General features: G+C 46.9%; 1 protein-coding gene across 2 annotated transcripts in view; it reads left to right on the forward strand.

Annotated features, from left to right (window-relative positions):
* PLCB3 (phospholipase C beta 3) overlaps positions 1 to 22,588 on the forward strand; it is a 58,902-nt gene that overhangs the window by 35,168 nt on the left and 1,146 nt on the right. For both annotated transcript variants that reach the window (XM_070951208.1, XM_070951207.1), the window contains exons 10-32: positions 190 to 336; positions 3,453 to 3,610; positions 4,246 to 4,328; positions 4,465 to 4,549; positions 5,594 to 5,777; positions 6,998 to 7,105; positions 7,503 to 7,567; positions 8,218 to 8,314; positions 9,022 to 9,106; positions 10,254 to 10,378; positions 11,240 to 11,394; positions 12,443 to 12,604; positions 12,905 to 13,004; positions 13,839 to 13,943; positions 14,956 to 15,047; positions 15,284 to 15,419; positions 15,578 to 15,613; positions 16,233 to 16,413; positions 17,675 to 17,831; positions 18,577 to 18,653; positions 19,649 to 19,738; positions 19,859 to 19,916; positions 20,882 to 20,968. In XM_070951208.1, coding sequence (XP_070807309.1) covers positions 190 to 336; positions 3,453 to 3,610; positions 4,246 to 4,328; positions 4,465 to 4,549; positions 5,594 to 5,777; positions 6,998 to 7,105; positions 7,503 to 7,567; positions 8,218 to 8,314; positions 9,022 to 9,106; positions 10,254 to 10,378; positions 11,240 to 11,394; positions 12,443 to 12,604; positions 12,905 to 13,004; positions 13,839 to 13,943; positions 14,956 to 15,047; positions 15,284 to 15,419; positions 15,578 to 15,613; positions 16,233 to 16,413; positions 17,675 to 17,831; positions 18,577 to 18,653; positions 19,649 to 19,738; positions 19,859 to 19,916; positions 20,882 to 20,968 — 2,573 coding nt within the window. The remainder of the gene's footprint in view (positions 1 to 189; positions 337 to 3,452; positions 3,611 to 4,245; positions 4,329 to 4,464; positions 4,550 to 5,593; positions 5,778 to 6,997; positions 7,106 to 7,502; positions 7,568 to 8,217; positions 8,315 to 9,021; positions 9,107 to 10,253; positions 10,379 to 11,239; positions 11,395 to 12,442; positions 12,605 to 12,904; positions 13,005 to 13,838; positions 13,944 to 14,955; positions 15,048 to 15,283; positions 15,420 to 15,577; positions 15,614 to 16,232; positions 16,414 to 17,674; positions 17,832 to 18,576; positions 18,654 to 19,648; positions 19,739 to 19,858; positions 19,917 to 20,881; positions 20,969 to 22,588) is intronic.

Raw genomic sequence — 22,588 nt, forward strand, 5'->3', positions numbered from 1 at the left:
AGTCAAGGACTCCCTGCGATAATGGTAGTAAAAATACAGGGCAGGTTCTTGAATTGCGGTTGAAATTTTCTTTTCTCGTTCTTTTCAGTCGATTGCCTTTTATTTGAAATTCTTGGGAGTTTCTAACGAATTTGGCCAAGGGAGTTCTGGTCCGTCTCGATTCTCAACGCCTTTCTCTTCCTTTCCCAGATCAGATGTCCCTGGAGGGTTTTGGGCGCTACTTGGGGGGTGAAGAGAACACCGTTGTGCCCCCCGAAAAGCTGGACCTGAGCGACGACATGACGCATCCGCTGAGCAGCTACTTCATTAATTCTTCGCATAATACCTACCTCACAGGTGCGTCTATTATAGATACTGGGCTGGGCAGCTGTGTAGGCATCTCTCTCTCTCTCTCTAGTGTGTGTGTGTGTATCTTTATCTTTATATATCTATACTTCTCTTCATCAGGGGTGGTATTGACTTACTTTCGCTACCAGTTCGCAAATGTGAGCGCGTGCGTTCCACAGAGCATGCGCAGAGTATCGAAAAGGTGGATAAATGGGACACGATTATGTCCGGATCGTGGGCGGAGCCACTCACAGCCGCCTCTACCGATTCACCTGAACCGGATAGAATGCCACCACTGATCTTCATCTTTATATATCTCTATCTCTATCTATCTTTTATTTTTATACTCTTTCTCTCTCTCTCTCTCTCTCTCTTTATACTATATCTATACTATATCTATCTATCTCTATTTCTTTATTTATCTATCTCTTTATCTTTATACATCTATCTATCTATCATATCTCTATTTCTATATATCTACCTTTATCTTTATACATCTATGTATCTATGTATCTATCTACTATATCTCTTTCTATATATCTTTATCTTTATACATCTATCTATCTATATATCATCTATCTATCTATCTATCTATCTATCTATCTATCTATCTATACTATATCTCTATTTCTATATATCTTTATCTATCTATCTACTATATCTCTATTTCTATATATCTTTATACATCTATATATCTATATCTATCGTCTATCTATCTATCTATCTATCTACTATAGCTCTATTTCTATATATCTTTATACATCTATATATCTATATCATCTATCGTATCTATCTATCTATCTATCTATCTATCTATCTATCTATCTATCTATCTATCTATCCTATATCTCTATATCTTTATACATCTTTATATCTATATGTATCATCTATTTATCTATACTATATCTCTATTTCTATATATCTTTATCTATCTATCTATCTATCAATCTATACTATATCTCTATTTCTATATATCTTTATCTATCTATCTACTATATCTCTATTTCTATATATCTTTATACATCTATATATATCTATCATCTATCTGTCTATCTGTCTATCTATCTATATACTATATATTTCTATATATCTTTATCTTTATACATCTATCTATATCTATCTATCTATCTATCTATCTATCTATCTATCTATCTATCTATCTATCTTTTCTCTAAATTCTTTATTCTTTATTATAATATGCCTCATTTTGTTTCAGTTTAGAACAGAGTTTCTCAACCGTGACAATCTCAAGATGCATGGACTTCAACTCCCAGCATCCTTCCAACTCGGCAAAGTTTGCAAAGGCTGCTGGGAATTGCAGTTTCCGTAACGTAGAGCAGGCCTGTTTCTCAGCCCTGGCAACTTGAAGACAGGTGACTTCAACTCCCAGCATCCCCCATACTCAGCCAAGTGTGCAAAGACCGCTGGGAACTGCAGTTCACATAACAGAGAGCAATGTTTCTCAACCCTAGCCACTTTATGACGTGTGGGCATCAACTCCCAGAATTCCCTATCCAGGACAATGACTGGAGAATTCTGGGAGTTGAAGTCCCCCTATCTTAAACTCATTGTGGTCGCGTGCTCTTTAGAGGTTTGTTGTGGGGCCACAAAATGAGAGCAGCAATCCCAAGTTAAATGGTATTGCTAGTGAGTGCTTTTAATTCAAGGCGATTTGCAGAAGCATTTGGAGGTCAGAGCATTAAACGGAGTTGTGGCCGAGAGAGAAGAATTTAATGACTCATTTTTTATGGCTTGCATTGAATGTTTTATTGACATTCCACCAATTAACACCAGGCAGCGGGGACTCCACCCTGTTCTTTATCTATCGGTACAATTGGTTTTTTCGCCCTTTACCACAGAGATGGGGAACTTTTTGCTTTAAGTCAGCATTTCTCAAACTTAGCAATGTGAAGATACATGCATTTCAACTCTCAGTAGTCTTCAGGCAGCAAGCTTTAAGATTTGTGGACTACAATCCCCAGAATTCCCCAGCCAGCAAGCTTTAAGATTTGAGGACTACAACCCCCAGAATTCCCCAGCCAGCATGCTTTAAGATTTGAGGACTACAATCCCCAGATTTCCCCAGCCAGCATGCTTTAAGATTTGTGGATTTCAACTCCCAGAATTCCCCAGCCAGCATGCTTTACGATGTGTGGACTACAATTCCCAGAATTTCCCAGCCAGCTTGCTTTCGGATACGCGGACTTGCCAAGGTTGGAGACCTCTGGCTTAGAGGACCAGAGTTGTGTCCGGCTCCAGGCACGGGTGTGAATCCAGCCACTTAAAAAAAAACCCGTAGAAACAGAGCCAGCAGGCGAAGGAAAGCAGCTCAATTGCAAAATAATTCCAATAATTGAAGGTGGGAATATTTTGCCTTCCCTCTTGCAGCCTCTGGAGACGTCATCCCAATTAGTTGGCGCCAAAGAATGGAGAAATTTTTCTCTCTCGGATAATAGCTTGCAATTTCCTAGCGTCCCCGGAGGAGAAATGGAGTGTAACAAAAGCATTTTCTGGCCTCAGTTTTGTGAAGTGAAAAGCTTGCACAGTAGGCAGCCTCATATATATATGTGTGTGTGTATATATATATAGATAAATAGATAGATAGATAAATAGATAGATAGATAGATAGATAGATAGATAGATAGATAGATATAGATATAGATATAGATATAGATATAGATATAGATATAGATATAGATATAGATATAGATATAGATATAGATATAGATATGCTCTGTTACTGTTACTTTCCCTGTCTGAAGGAAATTAGTTGCTGTGTTAACATCGCTTACAGGTTGTCCTTGACTTATGATCATTCTCCTTCCTCCTTCTCCTCCTCCTCCTCAAACTTCCCTTCTTTCCCATTATGCAGCTGAGGGCTCAGCCGTCTCTTATCTGAGACCTGGCATCTTTTCATCCATCCCTCAAGGTCTTTCTCACATACCATTCCAGCCATCTCCTTTACAGCCCAAGAAACTAGAGAAGGTCCCTTCTGAAAGTCTTTCTCCATCCATTACGCAGCTGAGGGCTCGGCTGTCTCTTATCTGACCATTTCCTTGGCTGCGCCTCTTCCTTCTGTCTCCCAAGGCCATTCCTTACCATTTCCTCCTTTTTTTCCCTTCCAGCCGGGCAGCTGACGGGCAATTCTTCTGTGGAAATGTATCGGCAGGTGCTTTTAAGCGGGTGCCGCTGTATCGAACTTGATTGCTGGAAGGGCCGTCCCCCGGACGAAGAGCCGTTCATCACCCACGGATTCACCATGACGACAGAAATCCCTTTCAAGGTACTCTTTCAACTCCCCTGGGTAGTTTGTCCCCCTGAAGGGTATGAGACCCCACCCCTCCCTTTTACCTTTTCAATGGATGGGACCTGAGAGGTCATCTGGTCCAATCCTTCCTCTCAAGGCAGGAACCGGGGGAGATGGGCAGTTAAAAAATATGAAATATAAATGAAATAAACCTCTATGGCCGTGTTTCTCAAACTTGGCAACTTGAAGATGGGTGGCCTTCAACTCCCAGAATTCCCCAGCTAGACTCTTTAAGATGGGTGGACTTCAACTCCCAGAATTCCCCAGTCTGTATGCTTTAAGATGGGTGGACTTCAACTCCCAGAATTCCCCAGTCTGTATGCTTTAAGATGGGTGGACTTCAACTCCCAGAATTCCCCAGCCAGCATGGTTTAAGATGGCTGGACTTTGACTCCCAGAATCCCCCAACCAGCTTGCTTTAAGATGGGTGGATTTCAATTCCCAGAATCCCCCAACCAGCTTGCTTTTAAGATGGGTGGACTCCAACTCCCAGAATCCCCCATGCTATTTATCTACTACTCTGCGGCAAACCTTGATCGTTCTGCTCGAGTCTTTTGGTCCCTTCGCTGCCCAACGCTTCACCCCTTCGCTCGGCTCTCGCTCTCTTGCAGGAGGTCATCGAAGCCATCGCGGAAAGCGCCTTCAAGACCTCGCCCTACCCGATCATCCTTTCGTTCGAGAATCACGTTGATTCGTGAGTACAGCTCCTTGCGGCCGGAGCGGATCCTGGTGGTGGGAGCCCTCGATCTGTCTTGTATCATTTTTTTACGGAGGTTCTGTGCCTGCTTCCAAAAACCGCTTTTCCCTGCGTTTTTTCCCCCCGTTTCTAGAGCAAAGCAGCAGGCTAAGATGGCCGAATACTGCCGAAGCATCTTCGGTGATGCTCTTTTGATCGACCCCTTTGAGAAATATCCAGTGAGTAGCTCTTAATGGACTTGGCTGACTTTTATTGACAGGTGGTCGGAATCAGAATCCAATACTGGACGAAAATACCTACATGGCTGGAAAAGATGATTAAGCAGCATATCAAGTGATGGGATTCAGCCGGTTCGGGAAAACTGGTAGTTAAATTGCTGGCTGGCTCCGCCCCTCCCTGCTCTGCCCCTTACAGGAGTCCCCACGTGCCCCTTTTGGCTCCCAGGAGGCTCCAGAGAGGCCTACTAGGCCCAAAACAGGGCACGGGGGGAGCAGTGTCCCCCCCCCGCGTACCATTTTTGCTCCCACGGGGGTGCAGGAGGCCAAGTGCTGCCTGTCACACCCCATGGCCACGCCCACCAATGGCCACGCCCACCCAGCCGGTCATTAGGGCAGAGAATCAATGTTAAATTATTTGAATCCCACCACTGATCGATTTAAAGCCGGAAATATTTCTGTTAGGTATAATACCAGAAAGTTATGATAAAGGGACTATATATTTAATACTGTATTGATAAGAGATGGGGATATGGGAAGAACCTATCACCTTTCCTAGTCCTCGGCTTCTCCCTCTTTTCCAAATTACGTTTTCTTTGCGTTTTGGCTCAGCTAATTTTGCAATAAATTTTGCAAAAACAAGGGACGTGGTGGCTCAGTGGCTAAGACGCTGAGCTTGTCGATCGAAAGGTCGGCAGTTCAGCGGTTCGAGTCCCTTGTGCCGCGTAACAGGGTGAGCTCCCGTTCCTTGTCCCAGCTTCTGCCAACCTAGCAGTTCGAAAGCAGGTAAAAAAAATGCAAGTAGAAAAAATAGGGACCACCTTTGGTGGGAAGGGAACAGCGTTTTCCGTGCGCCTTTGGCGTTGAGTCATGCCGGCCACATGACCACGGAGACGTCTTTGGAGAGCACTGGCTCTTCGGCTTTGAAACGGAGAGGAGCACCGCCCCCTAGAGTCAGGAACGACTAGCACGTATGTGCGAGGGGAACCTTTACCTTTACTAATTTTGCAATTTGTCTTCTCTCACCACCCCGCCATCTTCCTGCAGCTCCAGCCCGGCATAGCCTTACCGAGTCCCCAGGAATTATTGGGGCGCATTCTGGTGAAAAACAAGAAACGTCGCCCCCACATCAAAGGGACGGAAGGCAGCGTACGCAAACGGGTTCTGGAGCAGACGCCCAGCTCCTACAGCGACTCTTCCGGGGTGGGCGAGCCGGGTTCTCCCGCTCTGGGTACGTGCCCCCAATTCTTTATTTATTTTTATGAACTCTCCAAGCAGCCCGTCTCCCTATCCAAAGCAACTCTGAATTCTTGCTGCTTCTTTTGGGGGTGGGGGGTGGGGGCTGGGAAGTCCCGTCTTGGCTAGCAAAGAAGCCAAATGTTTGCTCTGTGCAAAGTCCAGTGCAGAAGGAAGGGAAAAGAGAGAAAAATCAAAGCAAGGAAGGAAAGAAAGATGGAAGGAATAGACGGAGGGAGGGAGGGTGGAAGGAAGGAAGAAAGAAGGCAGGAAGAAAGAAAGAAAGAAAAAGAAAGAAAGAAAGGGGAAGGAAGGAAGGAATAGATGGAGGGAGAGAGAGAGGGAAGGAGTAAGGAAGAAAGAAAGAAAGAAAAAGAAAGAAGGAAAGGGGAAAGAAGGAAAGAAGGAAGGAAGGAATAGACAGATGGAGAGAGAGAGGGAGGGAGGAAGGAAGAAGGAAGGAAGAAAGAAAAAGGGGAAGGAAGGAAGGAAGAAAGAAAGGAATAGACAGAGGGAGGGGGAGGGAGAGAGATGGGAAGGGAAGGAGGAGAGAGGGAGAGAGGAAAGAAGGAAGGAATAGACGGAGGGAGAGAGATAGGAAGCAAGGAAGGAAAAATGGAAGGGAGAGGGAGGAAGAAGGGAGGAAAGAAGGGAGGAGGAAAGGGGAAGGAAAGAAAATTGGAGTGAGGGAGGGACAAAGGAAGAGGAAAAAAGGGAGGGAAGGAAAGAAGAAAAACTGAATGGAGAAGGGAAGGAGGGAAAAAGGAAGGGGAAAGAGAAGGGAAGGAAAGAGAAGCAAAGGAAGGAGAAGTCAAAGAAAAAAGTGCAAAAAGGAAAGAAGAAGAAAAATAGAAGAAAAACAGAAAAGAAAGGGGAAAAAAACCACATAGAAGTGGCTTCTAATCTTCTTTACCATACTTTACCATACTTGTAATTCTAAACTTAACCTCTTAACTGAAGATTGCAACACAGCTGGCACCTTTCTATCGTCTACCTTGTCTAATCCTAAATCACACTTTCATATGACACACCAAATCAACCTTAAAACCAACCAGCCAAGGCAGCTCGGCAGGAACAAGATGCCGATCATATCCTCCCAGGCTGAGAAGCCACAGCAGCACGCGAGGAAAAGTAGCGGAGGAGGGATGAGGAAAGCAAAAAAAGCTGGCTGTTTTTTTTTTATTTTCTTTTAATCGTCTCTTCCTCTCTTTTTAGGGTCTCCCTTTGCTGAACAGCCGGAAATCCTTTCCTCGATCCTGACCAATGGGGAGGAAAAGGCCTCGGACAGGATGGCAAAACTAGGGGAACCCCGCAAATCTATTGGTGAGACACCCCCAAACAGATGCATGTCCAAACTAAGGTGAAGAAAAGGTTTTCCCAATATGCTGGCTGGGGGATTCTGGGAGTTGAAGTCCACCCATCTTAAAGCATGCTGGCTGGGGGATACTGGGAGTTGAAGTCCACCCACCTTAAATCATGCTGACCGGGGAATTCTGGGAGAACAATCCAAACATTTTAAACTTGGTAAAAAAATTTAAAATGCTCTTTTAAATGCTAGCCCAGATAGAACTTTTATGTCATTTTTAACAGTTAGCCCTCCTGGGAATTGTAGTTCATTAAGGTTCATTAGCCAAACCGGCGTTTTCCCCATCCTACAGCCAAACAGACAAACCCTTTGACCACCAAGCCCCTAATCCCCTCCCTTTCTCCCCACCTCCAGACCGGGAAGCTGAAAGCGAGGAGGAGGAAGAGCAGCAAGATCCCAAAAAGCCTACAACGGACGAGGTACGTGCAAATGGAAGGGGCCGCTTTGCAAGGACCACCCATCTGCACTATTTTGGGGTGCATGGATGACTTTTGAAGAGGCCATGAAGTGGGAACAAAAGGGGATGAAAAACAAGAGGAGTTATTTCATTTCTAGAACTCCCAGGTGTCATTGCAAGAGCCCTGATGGATAAAAGATTTATTTCCCACCAGCTGTGAGCCAGAGGGGATTCTGGGAACTGGAGTTTTAAGACAGAGCAGTTTTTGAAGTTTTGCATTGCTGATACTGGGTTTTCCCCCCTCCTCGTTCTTCTTCTTTTCCTTCTTCTCCTCTTCCTCCTCCTCCTTCTCCTCCTCCTCCTCCTTCTCCTCTTCCTTCTTCTCCTCTTCCTCCTCCTCCTCTTCCTCCTTCTCCTCTTCCTCCTCCTTCTCCTCCTCCTCCTCTTCCTCCTCCTTCTCCTTCTCCTCCTTCTTCTTCTCCTCTTCCTCCTCCTTCTCCTCCTTCTCCTCCTCCTCCTCCTCCTTCTTCTCCTCCTTCTCCTTCTCCTCCTCTTCCTCCTCCTCCCCTCCTCCTTCTCCTTCCCCTTCTCCTCCTCCTCCTCTTCCTCCTTCGTCCTCCTCTTCCTCCTCCTCCTCTTTCTCCCCCCTGCCAACCCCCTGATCACCCCCAGGGCACCGCCAGCAGCGAAGTGAATGCCACAGAGGAGATGTCAACATTGGTCAATTACATCGAACCGGTCAAGTTCAAGTCCTTCGAGGTGGCCAGCAGTGAGTGACAGGGGGGATGGGACACGAACAAACGATGGTGACAGGAAGCTGAATTCAGCTTCTGCCTTTTAATCAGGAACGTTTGGGGCCTAAAAACGTTAGCCAGGGCTGCCCGGTTTACATGCCTCTTAATTACATTGATCGTATTTTGTTGGCAAAAAACACACCTAGTCCTCAACTTACGGCCACGATTAGGAGCAGAAAATTTGTCACAGTCGTTAAATCATGTGACTCCACCTGATTTTACAGCCTCTTGAGTTTTGGATGGCTGGAGAATTCTGGGAGTTGAAGTCCATGAGGCTTAGTGTTGTTAAGTTTGGAGGGAAAGGACATATGGTCGCTATAGGTCGCTAAAGCAGGGTTTTCATTCCCTTGTAAATTTTCTTTGTTGACTCTCCCTCCTTCCTTGCAAACAACCCTGATCCTTGAGATCTAGAGGCTTGTCCAAGCGCTTAAAGATGCGGCTGGACAGTCATCAAATTCGCGGCATTTCATTTGAAGGACGAGCTGGCCCCGTCCAAGATGCCAGATTTAAAGCCAGTTTTTGTGGGCAAACTCCCTGGGTGATGGCAAGCGGATCTCTACTTTTCTGCGTGGCCTACCATTCAGGGTTGTTGTTATCGGGGGGGGGGAAATGGGGCACTAGGCGCGTGCAGAAAACTTGATGTCCTGCTATTTTTTTCCTTTCTTCCTTCCTTCTCTTCCAGAACGCAACAAGTCTTTCGAAATGTCTTCTTTTGTGGAGACCAAAGGGTTGGAGCAGCTGACCAACAGCCCCATGGAGTTTGTTGAGTATCCTGCAAATATGGAGCTCTTGAACCCAAGTGTCTTGAACCCATGTCTCTCAGGAACCCCTTCTCCCACTTTTAAAATAGATGGAGAGACCCTTTGTGCTTTGGCATGGCTGATATTTATCATATACTAGCTGATAACCTGGCACTGCCCGGGTATTTATTTATATTTATTTACACACACACACACACACACACACACACACACACCGAGGGGTGTTAGGAGTGTCTTACTCCACAGTATTTTTTTCCAGATAGTAAGTCATCTGTGTACCAAGTTTGGTTGAAATTGCTCAAGGCGTTCCAGAGTTATGCTGGAACATACATACATACACATCCATTTATATAGATTTCCCGTGTTAAACTTTTAAATTGATGTCTTCGCTCCAGTCCAGGTTATCATGATGGTGGGGTGGAATTCGAACCCGGCACTCTTTCTTTCTCAACAGAGCGAAAACAGGCAGTCCTCGACTTACGACTGCAGTTGAGCCCAGCATTTCCATCGCTAAGCGAGATGGCGGTTAAGTGAGTTTTGGCCCCCTCTTACGACCTTTCATGCCACGGTCATTAAGTGAATCTCTGCAGTGGTTCAGTCAGCCACATAGTTGTTAAGTGAATCTGACAAAAGCTCTCCCCCCTCACGTGACACACACCCCCCCACGGGACACTGCCACCGTCATAAATGTGAGTCAGTTTTGCCAAGCGTCTGAATTTTGATCACGTGACCACGGGGACGTTGCAACGGTCGGTCAGTGTGAAAAAACGGTCCTAAGTCCCTTTTTTTCAGGGCCGTTGAAACGCCAAACGGTCACTAAACAAATGGTTGTAAGTCGAGGACTACCTGCAGCGTCCATTTTGAGGACTCCTGAGAGGATTTTTGGGCGTCAACCCCAGGGATGGGGTTGGGACCACATTTTAAGAAACACTGCCCTAAGGGATCCTGCCTTGAGTAGAGGGTTGGACTAAATGACCTCTAAGATCCCACCTTATGGTTTATGATTCTAATGTTAAGAAGGAAGGCTGAATTGAAAGGGGAGGTGGGGACTGGTTGGAGGGGGTTGCTTTGAGCTGCGAAATACATGTTGATAGCCAACTGGACAGCTGACCACACATACCGGCTTTTCGGCCTTGACACGGATCCCTCCCAGATACAACAAGAAACAGCTTAGCCGAATCTACCCCAAAGGGACACGTGTGGATTCCTCCAACTACATGCCACAGCTCTTCTGGAACGCCGGCTGTCAGATGGTGGCCCTCAATTTTCAATCCCTGGGTGAGTTCGCCTTCTGGGTGGCAATGAGGACTAGAAACTTGCACAGGCGTGTACGCAGTTGAAAAAGAACTTTGCCTTGCAGCCTTGTTTAGATCGGCGAATGGGAGAGGTTTTGGTTTTAACCGGCCTTCAAAATGTCGGTGCAGATGAACCTGGATGGACGATGGTTATTGTTTTTTAAATTCAATATATGGTTTATTAATTTTATTGTTTCTTAAATTTATACGGCACATAAATTTAATGATGATTGAGCAACTGCTAAAACGGCGCTGCTACTTTGGGGAAATGTGCAACTTCTATGCTTTATATCATCCTCTTTTAACGACCCCATAATCCTTCGCGGGGTAGACTCTGGGCAACTGAATGGAGCTGAATGTTTAATGGCCAGATGCCCTTCCTGTCACCAGGGCGGAGTTTTGTTCAGCAGATAATATTCTCATTGTGCCTAGAGAGAGAAATATCTGCCTCCACCTAGGATCGAACTCACAGCCTCCTGATTGTCAGGCAGTTTCTGTGCTTGACATACAGGACTAAAATTCAAATATGTTTTACATGTTTATTTTTTAAAACGTTTTCAGTGCCTTGGCCAAAGAACGGGTGACTTTGATAAATGAATTTCCCCACCATTTTTTTAAGCTTCCCGTCAACCCCTAAAAGAGAACCGGAAGCTTTAAATTCTCAATAAAAAGACGAGCCGCTAGAAATAATCTTCGCCTCTAAATATAAAGGAGAAATGAAGCTGTGGGTCGCACGGCGCGTACCCGGAGGTCTTTTCCTTGTTGCCGTCGGCTTTCCCTCTGCTGGTACAATAATGAGGACTAGCACCTTGGCTTGCATTTTGGTATCGCCCCCTCCTTGCAGACTTGCCAATGCAGCTGAACCTGGGCATCTTTGAGTACAATCGCCGGAGCGGCTACCTGCTCAAGCCCGAGTTTATGCGACGGTCGGACAAGTTTTTCGACCCTTTCACCGAAGATATTGTCGACGGCATTGTGGCGAACACCGTCAGAGTGAAGGTTAGTTAGAAGGCATGGCGGGGTGGGAGGACGGTGAAATTGGGTGGAAACTGTGTAGATACCTCTCGGTTGTGAGTTTGAGGGGTGGGGAGGGGAAGGAAGGAAGGAAGGAAGGAAGGAAGGAAGGAAGGAAGGAAGGAAGGAAGGAAGGAAGGACAAGAAGCAATGGGTGGAAACTAATCAAGGAGAGAAGCAACTTAGAACTAAGGAGAAATTTCCTGACAGTTAGAACAATTAATCAGTGGAACAACTTGCCTCCAGAAGTTGTGGATGCTCCAACTCTGGAAGTTTCTAAGAAGAGATTGGATAACCATTTATTTGAAGTAGTATAGGGTTTCCTGCCTAAGCAGGGGGTTGGACTAGAAGACCTCCAAGGTCCCTTCCAACTCTGTTATTCTATTTGAAGGAAGGAAGGAAGGAAGGAAGGAAGGAAGGAAGGAAGGAAGGAAGGAAGGAAGGAAGGAAGGAAGGTGTTGTGAATGAAGAAGGAAGGAAGGAAGGTGGATGAGAGAGAGGAAGGAAGGAAGGTGCTGAGGATGAGAGAGGAAGGAAGGAAGGTGTGGATAAGAGAGGCAGGAAAAAAGAAGGAAGAAGGAAAGATAAGGAAAAGAGGGAGTAAGAAGCAAGGAAAAGAAAGAGAACACAGAAAGAAAATGGGAAGGAAGGGTGGAAGGAAGGGAAAATGAAGGAGAGTGAAAGAACAGAAAGAGGGAAGGAAGGAAGGAAGGAAAAAGAATTGAGGGAAGGATGAAATAATACTTCCATCCTTTTTTCTTCCTTTTTTGCACTTTTCCTTCCTTTACTTTTTTCTTTCTCTTATCTTAAATATTCTTTATCTGTTCATTTTTGTTTAAAACGTTAATCAGGTTATCATAAAGCAGAAAGGAAAAAAATTGGCCAGCGAACCGATTTGAGCTAGCGGGTTAAGCTAAGCGGAAGAGAGTTCTTCTGAGCATATACAGAGGGTTGCATCAGAAACCGGCCTGTGAATTCAACCAGAGTTTTTCATTTTAAGCCAGGAAACGCCTCTTCTTATCTCAATCTTTAGATCATCTCCGGGCAATTCCTGTCGGATAAGAGGATCGGCATTTACGTCGAGGTAGACATGTTTGGGCTGCCGGTGGACACCAAGCGCAAATTTCGCACTCGGACCTCGCAGGGCAACTCCTTCAACCCCGTTTGGGACGAGGAGCCGTTCGTTTTCCAGAAGGTGAGCGTGGCAAATCTGAGAAGGTTGCTTTAGAGAGCCCTGTATTTTGGGCAGGGCAGGCCAACGCTGACCTTCCTCGAAGCCCTGAATTTCTGAGCATGTGCCGAGTGCGGTTTTTTTTTTTTTCCCCTCACACAAAATGTTCAACTTTGGTGACCTGTCCGGAAATTAAATTTTGACTCTTTGAGGTTTTGTTCTTCTCAATTCACGAAGGCTGTATATGTGTGCATGAGTGTGTATGGCACAATCTGAACTCGGCGCTTCCTTCCAAACAATTCTTCCTCCTGTCTCTTTGCCCAGGTCGTGCTGCCGACCCTCGCCTCGCTGCGCATCGCGGTTTTTGAGGAAGGAGGCAAATTTGTGGGCCATCGGATCCTACCTGTCTCCGCCATCCGGGCAGGTGAGCTCCTCTCTCCAGCGACAAAGTTAATTTCAGGATTGGACCCTTCGTCCCATGCCCCTCTGTAGAATAATGGGATTTTCATGCTTGAGGTGGGACTAGAACTCACCGTCTCCTGGTGATTGGCCCAAAGTTACCCAGCTGGCTTTCATGCCTAAAACAGGACTAGAACTCCCAGTCTCCTCATTATTGGCCCAAAGTTACCCAGCCGGCTTTCATGTCTAAGGCGGGACTAGAACTCCCAGTCTCCTCATTATTGGCCCAAAGTTACCCAGCCGGCTTTCATGCCTAAAACAGGACTAGAACTCCCAGTCTCCTCATTATTGGCCCAAAGTTACCCAGCCGGCTTTCATGTCTAAGGCGGGACTAGAACTCCCAGTCTCCTGATGATTGGCCCAAAGTCACCCAGCTGGCTTTCACACCTAAGGCGGGACTAGAACTCCCAGTTTCCTGGTGATTCACCCATTCAGTTGCTTTCATGCCTGAAACAGGACTAGAACTCCCCATCACCTGGTGATTGGCCCAAAAGTCACCTAGCTGACTTTCACGCCTAAGGCAGGACTAGAACTCCCAGTCTCCTCATTATTGGCCCAAAGTTACCCAGCCGGCTTTTGTGCCTAAGGCAGGACTAGAACTCCCAGTCTCCTGATTATTGGCCCAAAGTTACCCAGCCGGCTTTCACGCCTGGCGGGACTAGAACTCACCGTCTCCTGTTTTCTACCTAGTGCCTTCACCAATAGACCAAACTGGCTCTATAAAAAATATTCTTAACACTTCTGGGCTAATCTTGTGTGTTTTTTCGTGTTTGTGCGTGTCTTGTTTTCTCTTTCTCAGGGTACCACTATATTTGCCTGCGCAGCGAAAGCAACCAGCCCCTCTGTCTCCCAGCCTTGCTGGTCTACACAGAAGCTTGCGACTATATTCCCGATGACCATCAAAGTAATGGCTTGGGGGAAGGGGGTGGGTCCTTCCTGGGAAGGGGGTGGAGCCCAGGGGTGGCACCAGGGATGGGATTCAGCTGGTTCGGACCGGATGCTAATTTTACTCTGGTTCGCTGAAACAGTAGTTGCAAGGACTGGCTGGAACCGCCCATCCCTCCCCTCCCCTCCCAGGAGTCTCTACGCGGCCCATTATGGTTGCCAGGGAAGTGCAGGGCCCGCGCGAAGACTCTAGGAGGGCGAAAATCAGGCCTCCCTGAAGTCTGGAAACGGACGCGTTTCCGGCCTCCTGAGGGCCTCTGGAGCCCGGGGAAGGCCGTTTTCGCCCTTCAGAAGGTCGAGGAAAGCCTCTAGAACCTGGGGAGGGCAAAAAACAGGCCTACCGGAAGTAACGGAAGTCGGGAAACGAGTCCGTTTCCGGCCTCTGGAGTCTGGGGGAAGCCGTTTTCGCCCTCCCGGAGGCTCAAGGAAAACCTCCAGCGCCTAGAGAGGGCGAAAACGGCCATCCCCGCCGTGGTGCAGGAGGCCGAATAGGCCATGCCCACCCTGGCTACGCCCACCCAGCAACCGAGTAGAGAACCAGATGCTAAAATTTTTGAATCCCACCCCTGGTGGGGAATGCTGTGATGCCATCAGCCCTGCCAGGTAGATCAAATCAGCCAACCAAAACCACACAGGTAGTATTCGACTTACAACCTGTTTGTTTAGTGACCGATCAACATTACGACGGCAATGTTTTTACATTATAAAAGCTGCAGTGTTTCACTTAATAACGGTGGCGTATAAACATCATAAAACGGGGCAAAACTCACTTAACAACTGTCTCACTTAACAACAGCCTCACACGGCTGTGCGGGTGTGCGACAGAGAAAGCAAGGATCTGAGGATTTGAACTGGATTCTCCAGATATCCCAGTCTAATCCTTGTCTAATCCCTGTCTAATCCCAAACCCTGGTTGGTTGGTTTTTTTAGGAAAGCAGTGGGGTTTACGGCTCTCTTTCTTCCCTCCTCAGATTACGCCGAGGCTTTAATTAACCCAATTAAGCACGTTAGCTTAATGGACCAACGAGCCAAGCAGCTGGCCGCCCTGATGGGGGAGAGCGAGGTGAGGATTCCTAGACGGGACGGAAGGAAAAAACGACGTGCAACGAGACGGACAGGTTACCGGGGAGTGGTGGTGGTGGAAATCCACGGGAGATTCTCGCTTTACGTCGCCGAGTCAATTTTTGGACAGGACGGCCTCGGCGAGCATCGCAGACCTAATTGGGGTCCCGGGGAGGGAGGAGATGCTGGGAGTGCCTCCCCCCAACTTCACTTCCCCATATCTCCCCCGTCGGGCAGGAGAATGTGGAGAAGCCGAAGGAATGCCTGTTGAGGAGTCCCTCTTGCAACCCCATGGGGCCGTCCCGAGAGGTCCAGAAACCCCTCCCGGATGTCCTACCCCCAACTCGGACCCCCAGCATCGTCCCCAGTCAAGGTAAAGACCGAAAGAAGATCCTGAGTTGAGACATTTCCTCACCCCATAAAATTCCAGTTGGCTGCTGGAATTGGGGGGGGGGGTATTTTTGCCCACCGTGGGAAAGTTTGGGGGGGTATTGAGAAGGTGCTAAAAGTCCATTTTCCTCCCTCTTCTAGGGCAGAGGGATGACTTAATCGCTAGTGTCTTGGCAGGTAAGTTGAGGCTGTGTTGCCAGCCCCCTCAGCACCAAGGGATGCCCGTTGACAGCAATTTACAACTTATGGCCGGTCCTTGCAGTTACGACCATCACAGCCTTTCCCATGTGATCAAAATTCAGACACTTTGCAACCGGCATATATTTTACAACGGTTACAGCTTCCAAGGTCATTCATGATCGCCATTTGCGACCTTCCCGGCAAGCAAGGTTATAGGGGTGAGCCAGATTTACTTAGTGACCAGATGATTCACCTAAAACTGACGGTGATTCATTTAAGAACCACAGCAAAAACAGTCATAACTCCCTAACAACCGCCTTATTTAAGCAATGGAAGTTCCCAACGTTGAGGATTATGCGTCTGTTTAAATTTCCTATTTCGTAAGCTTGCTAGAGTCGATTTATCCGTGAGCCTATACATGGAACAAATAAATATTTTTTAAAAATCCACTCAAGTTCCTAGTCCACATTAAAGCAGAGAGAAACTCGAGTAACGGAGAAGCAGCAAATGGCCCGATCTGTCACTCGCGTCGCCTCTCACGCGCCCGTCTTCTCCCCTGTCCTTCTCGCTTGGACTCCGCAAACCCTCGTGCTGTGTGCTCTCCCTTCCTTTCCAGAGGTCTCTCCACCTTCCGTGGAAGAACTGAGGCAGCAAAAGGCTTTCGTGAAATTGCTGAAGAAGCAGTATCGGGAACTGAAGGAGCTTCGTCGCAAGCACATGAAAAAAATTTGCAGCCTCAACAAAAAGCAGAGCACGCAGCTAACTCTGGAAAGAAGCCGGTTGCGTAGCCGGGAAGGGTGAGAATCAGTGGTGGGATTCAGCCGGTTTGGGTGAAGCGGGTACTTAAATTTCTGGCTGGCCCCGCCCCTTCCTACCCCTTCCAGGAGTCCTCATGTGCCCCCTTTTGGCTCCCAGGTGAGTGCAGGGAGGCCTACTAGGCCCAAAACGGGGCTCAGGGGGTGAGGCATGCCCCCCTCGCGGCCCGTTTTTGCTCCCGGGGGGGCGCGGGAGGCCGAGTGCTTCCTGTCATACCTCTGGCCACGCCCACCCAGCCAGTCATTAGGGCAGAGAACCGGTTGTTAAATTATTTTAATCCCACCACTGGTGAGAATACCAGATTTTTGGCACGTGCCGATCCTAGAATCGGAGAGAAAGGGATGTAGATGAGATTTGCCATGCGAGGAAGAATTACAAGCCAGTTTTCTCCGCTTGAAAGAGAGATTTAGCTCTATTTTTCCCAGGCTGAAAATGAGAAGTAGGACAGATTCTCCGTGCCAAAAAGGAGATTTACAGCAGATTCTTCATGCAGAAAAAAAAAGAGACTTAAAGGCCGATTTACTAGGCAGAAAAGAAGATTTAGAGCAACCACTTTAGGCCAAAATGGAGATTAACAGCCAGTTTTCCATGCAGAAAATGAGATTTAGAGCATTTTTTTCCCCCTGCAGAAAAGGAGATTTTAGGGCATATTTTTCCATGCAGAAAAAGGATATTTAGGTTATTTTTTTTCCATGCAGAAAAGAAGATGTAGACTATTTTTTCCATGCCGAAAATGAGATTTAGAGCTTTTTTTTTTCCTGCAGAAAAGGAGATTTTAGGGCATATTTTTCCATGCAGAAAAAGGATATTTAGGTTATTTTTTTTCCATGCAGAAAAGAAGATGTAGACTATTTTTTCCATGCCGAAAATGAGATTTAGAGCTTTTTTTTTTTCCATGCAGAAAAGAAGATTTAGAGCAGATTTCTTCTTTCTTTAGAGAATGGAATGCAGGTTCTTCCTGCAGAAAGCAAGAATGAGAGCAGAGTGCCACGCAGAATATTTTTGGAGCAGAGCCTTCAGACAGGGTTAGAGAATTCAAAAACTTTGGTTCAATTTGAATATTTCCAGACTGCAGAACCGTTTTGCAGAAAATTGCCCTTCGTCTCTCATGAATTCGTCTTCAAAAGAAAAGGAAAAAAAAAACAAAGTCCAGTGGCCTCCTGAAAAAAAAAAAAAAGCACATTTTGAGGCAGCCCCTGAGATAATGTGAACACAGCTCTCGTGTCTTCTGTTTGTTGGTAGATCTCAAAGCTCTTTAGAGGGATCCCGGCAAGGGCAGGACCACGAAGAAACTCAACGGAAAAACGACCTTCAGGAATGGCAGATGCAGGGTCTGCTACGACTCCGCGAGCCTCAGCACCAGCTGGAGAGGGAGTTGAAGCGAGAACACCTGCACCAGGTATCCTATACACAGTGGCCTCTATCAGGGGTGAAATCTACTTACCTTCCCTACCGTTCCTATTGGGTGTCTTACCAGAGAAACTTAGTAAAGAAAATATATACATGTTATAACTGCAGCGAGGATTGTATTTGCACAAAATTGGGAAGCAGAGAAAATCCTTACCGTGGGAGAAGTAATTAAGAAAACATTGGAATGTGCAGAAATGAATAGATTAACATTGGCAATTAAAGAAAAGGAAGAATCGGAGTATTTTAAGGTACGGGGGCAATTTTTATCAATGGTTAGAGACGAGATAGACATGAAAAGTAATATCTTGAAAAATTTTGGGGAAAATGAATTGAACGAAGATGTAAAAAACAAGATGGAAATGTAGTAAGAAAAACGGGGAGAAAGGAGGCGTAAAACGAATTAATATAAAGGTAAGGAATTTGGAAAGAAGGGTGTAATGGAATGGAATTAAATGGAAATATAAAGATACGATAGAAATATAGTAAGTACCCCAGTCCTGAGGCGAGATGGGTGGCAAATAAATCTAGTATGAATAAAATGTACAAATAAATAGTTAAATAAATAACTTGGAGTGCCGTTGTAACCTGGAACGGTCACTAAATGAGCTGTCGTAAGTCAAGGACAGCCAGTAATTCGACCGGCTTTTTCATGTACACCTGACCCAAATAGGTGCTAGATTTTGTTTTTTGTTTTTAAATTCCCTGTTCTTTCTTTCTTTTGGCGTCTTCCTCAGGCCCAGCAGCGCTTAAGAGAAATCGCACAGGATTACCAAACAGCGCAACTGAAGAAGCTGAAAGAAACGAGCGAGAAGTGAGTCGTCACGCGATGAGAAATGACACGAGCGTGGGAATTTCGCCTTTCTTTTCATCCCGCCATCTTTGGTTCCCCCTCGGGCAGTGATGGGATCCTGCCGGTTTGGTGATCACGTGCTATGAGCGCATGTACAGTTTTACAAAAATTTACCTTCCGCGTTACTGTTGGGGAGTAACACACCTGAGGCGCCACACGAATCAGCTGAGAAGATATAGATCAGTAAAGCGCAGAGGCAGGCAGGCAGGCCCACCTGATTGTCGGAGCTACCGGTTCGCACGAACCGGTAGAATCCCACCCCTGCCCTCGGGGTGTAGTTTCAGGGACTTCAGAAAAAATATTTTTTGAACTTGATCAGGCAGTTAATTCCCCTTCTTAGCCATACTGGTAGCCCTCAAATTACAACTGCAGTGGATCCCCCAAATTTCGGTGGTTAACCGAGACCGTTAAGTGAGTTTTGCCCCCATTTGACGAGTTTCCTTGCCACAGTTGTTAAGCGAATCAATGCAGTTGTTAAGTGAGGAAACAAAGTTGCTGAGTGAATCCGGCTTCCTCACTGACTTTGCTTGTCCGAAGGTGGCAAAATTACATAAACCCCCCGCCCCACAGGACACTGCAAACGTCATAAATAGGAGTTGGTGGCCAAGCGTCTGAATTTTGATTGCCTAACTCTGGGGATGCTATAGCGATTATAAGTGGGAAAAACGGTCCTAAGTGCTGTTGTAACTTTGAACAGTCACTAAACAAAGCTGTTGTAAGTCCAGGTCTATCTGAACGATGGTTCTCGTAGGCTTAAATTTTGCTGTCCTAGAAGAGCGGGGGTAGGTGGAGAAAAATCCACCAGAACAGCGAAAATTTAAAAAATGTACTTTTTATAATAAACATCTAGCTCCATCTGGCATCTCACTGCCTCGCGGAAACTCTGTAGGACTGGAGAGAAAAGATCATTCGTAGGATAAGCGCTAACCTGCCCCACCGTTGCTTTTCGTGTTTAGAGAGAAGAAGGAGCTGCAGAAAATCCTGGATCGGAAACGGCACAACAGTATCACGGAAGCGAAATCTCGCGAGAGGAGCAAAAAAGACGTGTGAGTTAAGACGGGGGACGATGGGGGGGGCGCTAAAGAAAACCCAAATCGTACGGTGTTTTGTAATGGGTGAGCCAAGCAAGTTAGGGATTGTCCTTAACCTGGTTTGTCTCTCCCCAGGGAGTTAACCGAGATAAACAGAAGGCATATCACGGAGTCCGTAAACTCCATTCGGAGGGTAAGCATCTAAACAGCCCTCTCATTTTCGTCATTGCTATGTTCAATTTCCTTTTTTATAACGGGAGCCAAAGACGCTATCGCTCTCGCACAGGGGTGGGATTTAAAATTCTTAGCAACCGGTTCTCTGCCCGGTTGCTGGGTGAGCGTGGCCTTGGTGGGCATGGCCTACTCGGCCTCCTGCACCACGGGGGGTGGTGGTCATTTTCATCCTCCCCAAGCTCCGGAGGCTTTTCTCGAGTCTCCGGGAGGGTGAAAACGGCCTCCCTTCCAGAGCGCGGAAACGGGCCCGTTTCTAGACTTCCAGGAGGCCCATTTTTGCCCTCCCAGAGCCTCCGCGTGGGCCCTGCACTTACCTGGCATCCAAAATGGTCCATGTGGAGATTTCTGGGAGGAGCGGGGCAGGGTGGGAAGGGCCAGCCAGTTCTTGTAACTACCGGTTCGGCGAACCAGATGTAAAATTAGCATCGGTTCTCCCGAACCGGTTGAATCCCAACCCTGCTCTCGCACAACGAAACATACTACAACACTACTGTAAATAAGTATCAAACACCCCCACTACCACCAAATAGTAAACTAAATTAAAGCTTTACAAATTTTTCCAGATGTGTAGCAAAGAAGGGGGAGAAGGATACAATTCCGGATAAATCTTAATTTATTGGACTGATGTTTTGAGTTGATCTGAGCACACACACATACCCCTCCAAAAATGGGGTGGGGTGGGGGAAAGAACTCATCTTCAAGATTAATCTACTCCCAAATTCTGAACTATTTCTGGATGGTCTTCAAGGAGCGGTCCCAAGGCAATCACCCTTGCAGTAGTCTATAGATTGGAGCAAACAAAACAGGAGCAGCTTTGATTCCCCTGGAAAAAAGAATTGGTGGTGAACCAGCTGATGAATTCGGAAGGCTGTTCTTCTATCCCTTGGCTTATTTTCTCTCTCTTTTTTTTTTTCAATCCCCCAGCTTGAAGAGGCCCAGAAACGACGCCAGGAGAAGCTACTTTTGGGACACCAGGAACTTGTGCGATTGATTGAGGAAGAAGAGCCACGGGTGAGTGATTTTATAAAGGGTTCACCAAGACCAATTTTGGACCTTGGGAGACGGGGCTAAGAGATGCGGCCGAGGGAACAGATAAAAGACAGCCGAGCCCTTGGCTGCATAATGGATAGGTTTAGAAGGGACCCTCCCTAGATGTAAAAGAGACGGCTGGAATGGTATGTGGGGAAGATCTTGGGAGAGGAGACTAAGATGCTGCCGAGGGAACAGTCAGATAAGAGACAGCTGAGCCCTCGGCTTCATAATGGACAGGGCAAAAGATTCAGAAGGGACCCTCCCTAGTTTCCCAGGATATAAAGGAGAAAGACCTTGGGAGACAGGGTGAAGAGATGCTGCCAAGGGAACAGTCAGATAAGAGACAGCCGAGCCCTCGGCTGCATAATGGGTGGAGAAAGACTCAGAAGGGGACTCTCCCTAGTTTCCCAGGATGTAAAGGAGGAGGAGGAAAATCTAGATGTATGGAAAGAGTTCAGAGTGGTGTAGGTATGTGGGAAAGACTTTGGGAAACAGAGCAAAAAGATCCTACCCAGGAACAGTCAGATAAGAGACAGCATAGCCCTCAGATGTGTAACAGGCAGGGCAAGAGGCTCAGAAGGGACCCCCCCTAGTTTCATGGGTTGTAAAGGAGACAGCTAGAATGTGGGAAAGAGCTGGGTGGGAAGAGATGCTGCCAAGGGAACAGTCCGATAAGAGACAGCTGAGCCCTGAGCTGCATAATAAAGGTAGTCCTCGACTTACAACCACAATTGAGCCCAACATTTCCGTTGTTAACCGAGACATTGGTTAAGTGAGTTTTGCCCCGTTTTACGACTTGTTGTGCCACAGTCGCTAAGTCAAATCACTGCAGCTGTTCAGTTAGTGACAACGGTTGTTAAGTGAATCTGGCTTCCCCATTGTCAGAAAGTGGCCAAAGGGGATCACATGATCCTGGAATACTGCCACCGTCATAAATGCGAGTCGGTGGTCAAGCATCCAAATGTACATCACGTGACCAGGGGGACGGTTGTTAAGTGTGAAAATCGGTCTCGAGTCCCTTTTTGTCCAGTGCTGTTGTGATTTCAAACAGTCACTAAACCGAACTGTCGTAAGTCGAGGACTATCTGTAAGCGAGGCAAGCGGGCTCAGTTTCTCAGGCGGTAATAGAGACAGCAAGAGACTTATATTTTCAGACCTTTCCGGTAACTTCTTAGTAATGTAGAATTAGTTTGTCTGCTTCGGTCTCCACCCAGTAAGACTAACAGCTGCCAACTCAAATGTATTTTGGATCAACCGGTTCTCTGCCCTAATGACCGGGTGGGCATGGCCATGGTGGGCCTGGCCAGGGGCTGTGATAGGCAGTACTCACCTTCCTGCACCCCCCTGGAAATAAAAACGGGCCACAGGAGGGGGACCCTCCTCCCTGCCCCCCGTTTTGGGCCTACGAGGCCTCCCTGAAGCCTCCTGGGAGCAAAAATGGGCCGTGGGGGGGCACCATCCCCTCCGCACCCCATTTTGGGCTTAGGAGGCCTCCCTGCACTTACCTGGGAGCCAAAATGGGGCGCGTAGAGACTCCTGGAAGAGGCTGGGCCAGCTAGCAATTAAACTACCGGTTTCCCCGAACCGGCTGAATCCCAC

This window comes from Pituophis catenifer, unplaced genomic scaffold (genome assembly GCF_029215685.1).
Source record: "Pituophis catenifer annectens isolate HBS135680 unplaced genomic scaffold, rPitCat1.0.hap2 SCAF_10, whole genome shotgun sequence".
NCBI classification, from domain to species: domain Eukaryota; kingdom Metazoa; phylum Chordata; class Lepidosauria; order Squamata; family Colubridae; genus Pituophis; species Pituophis catenifer.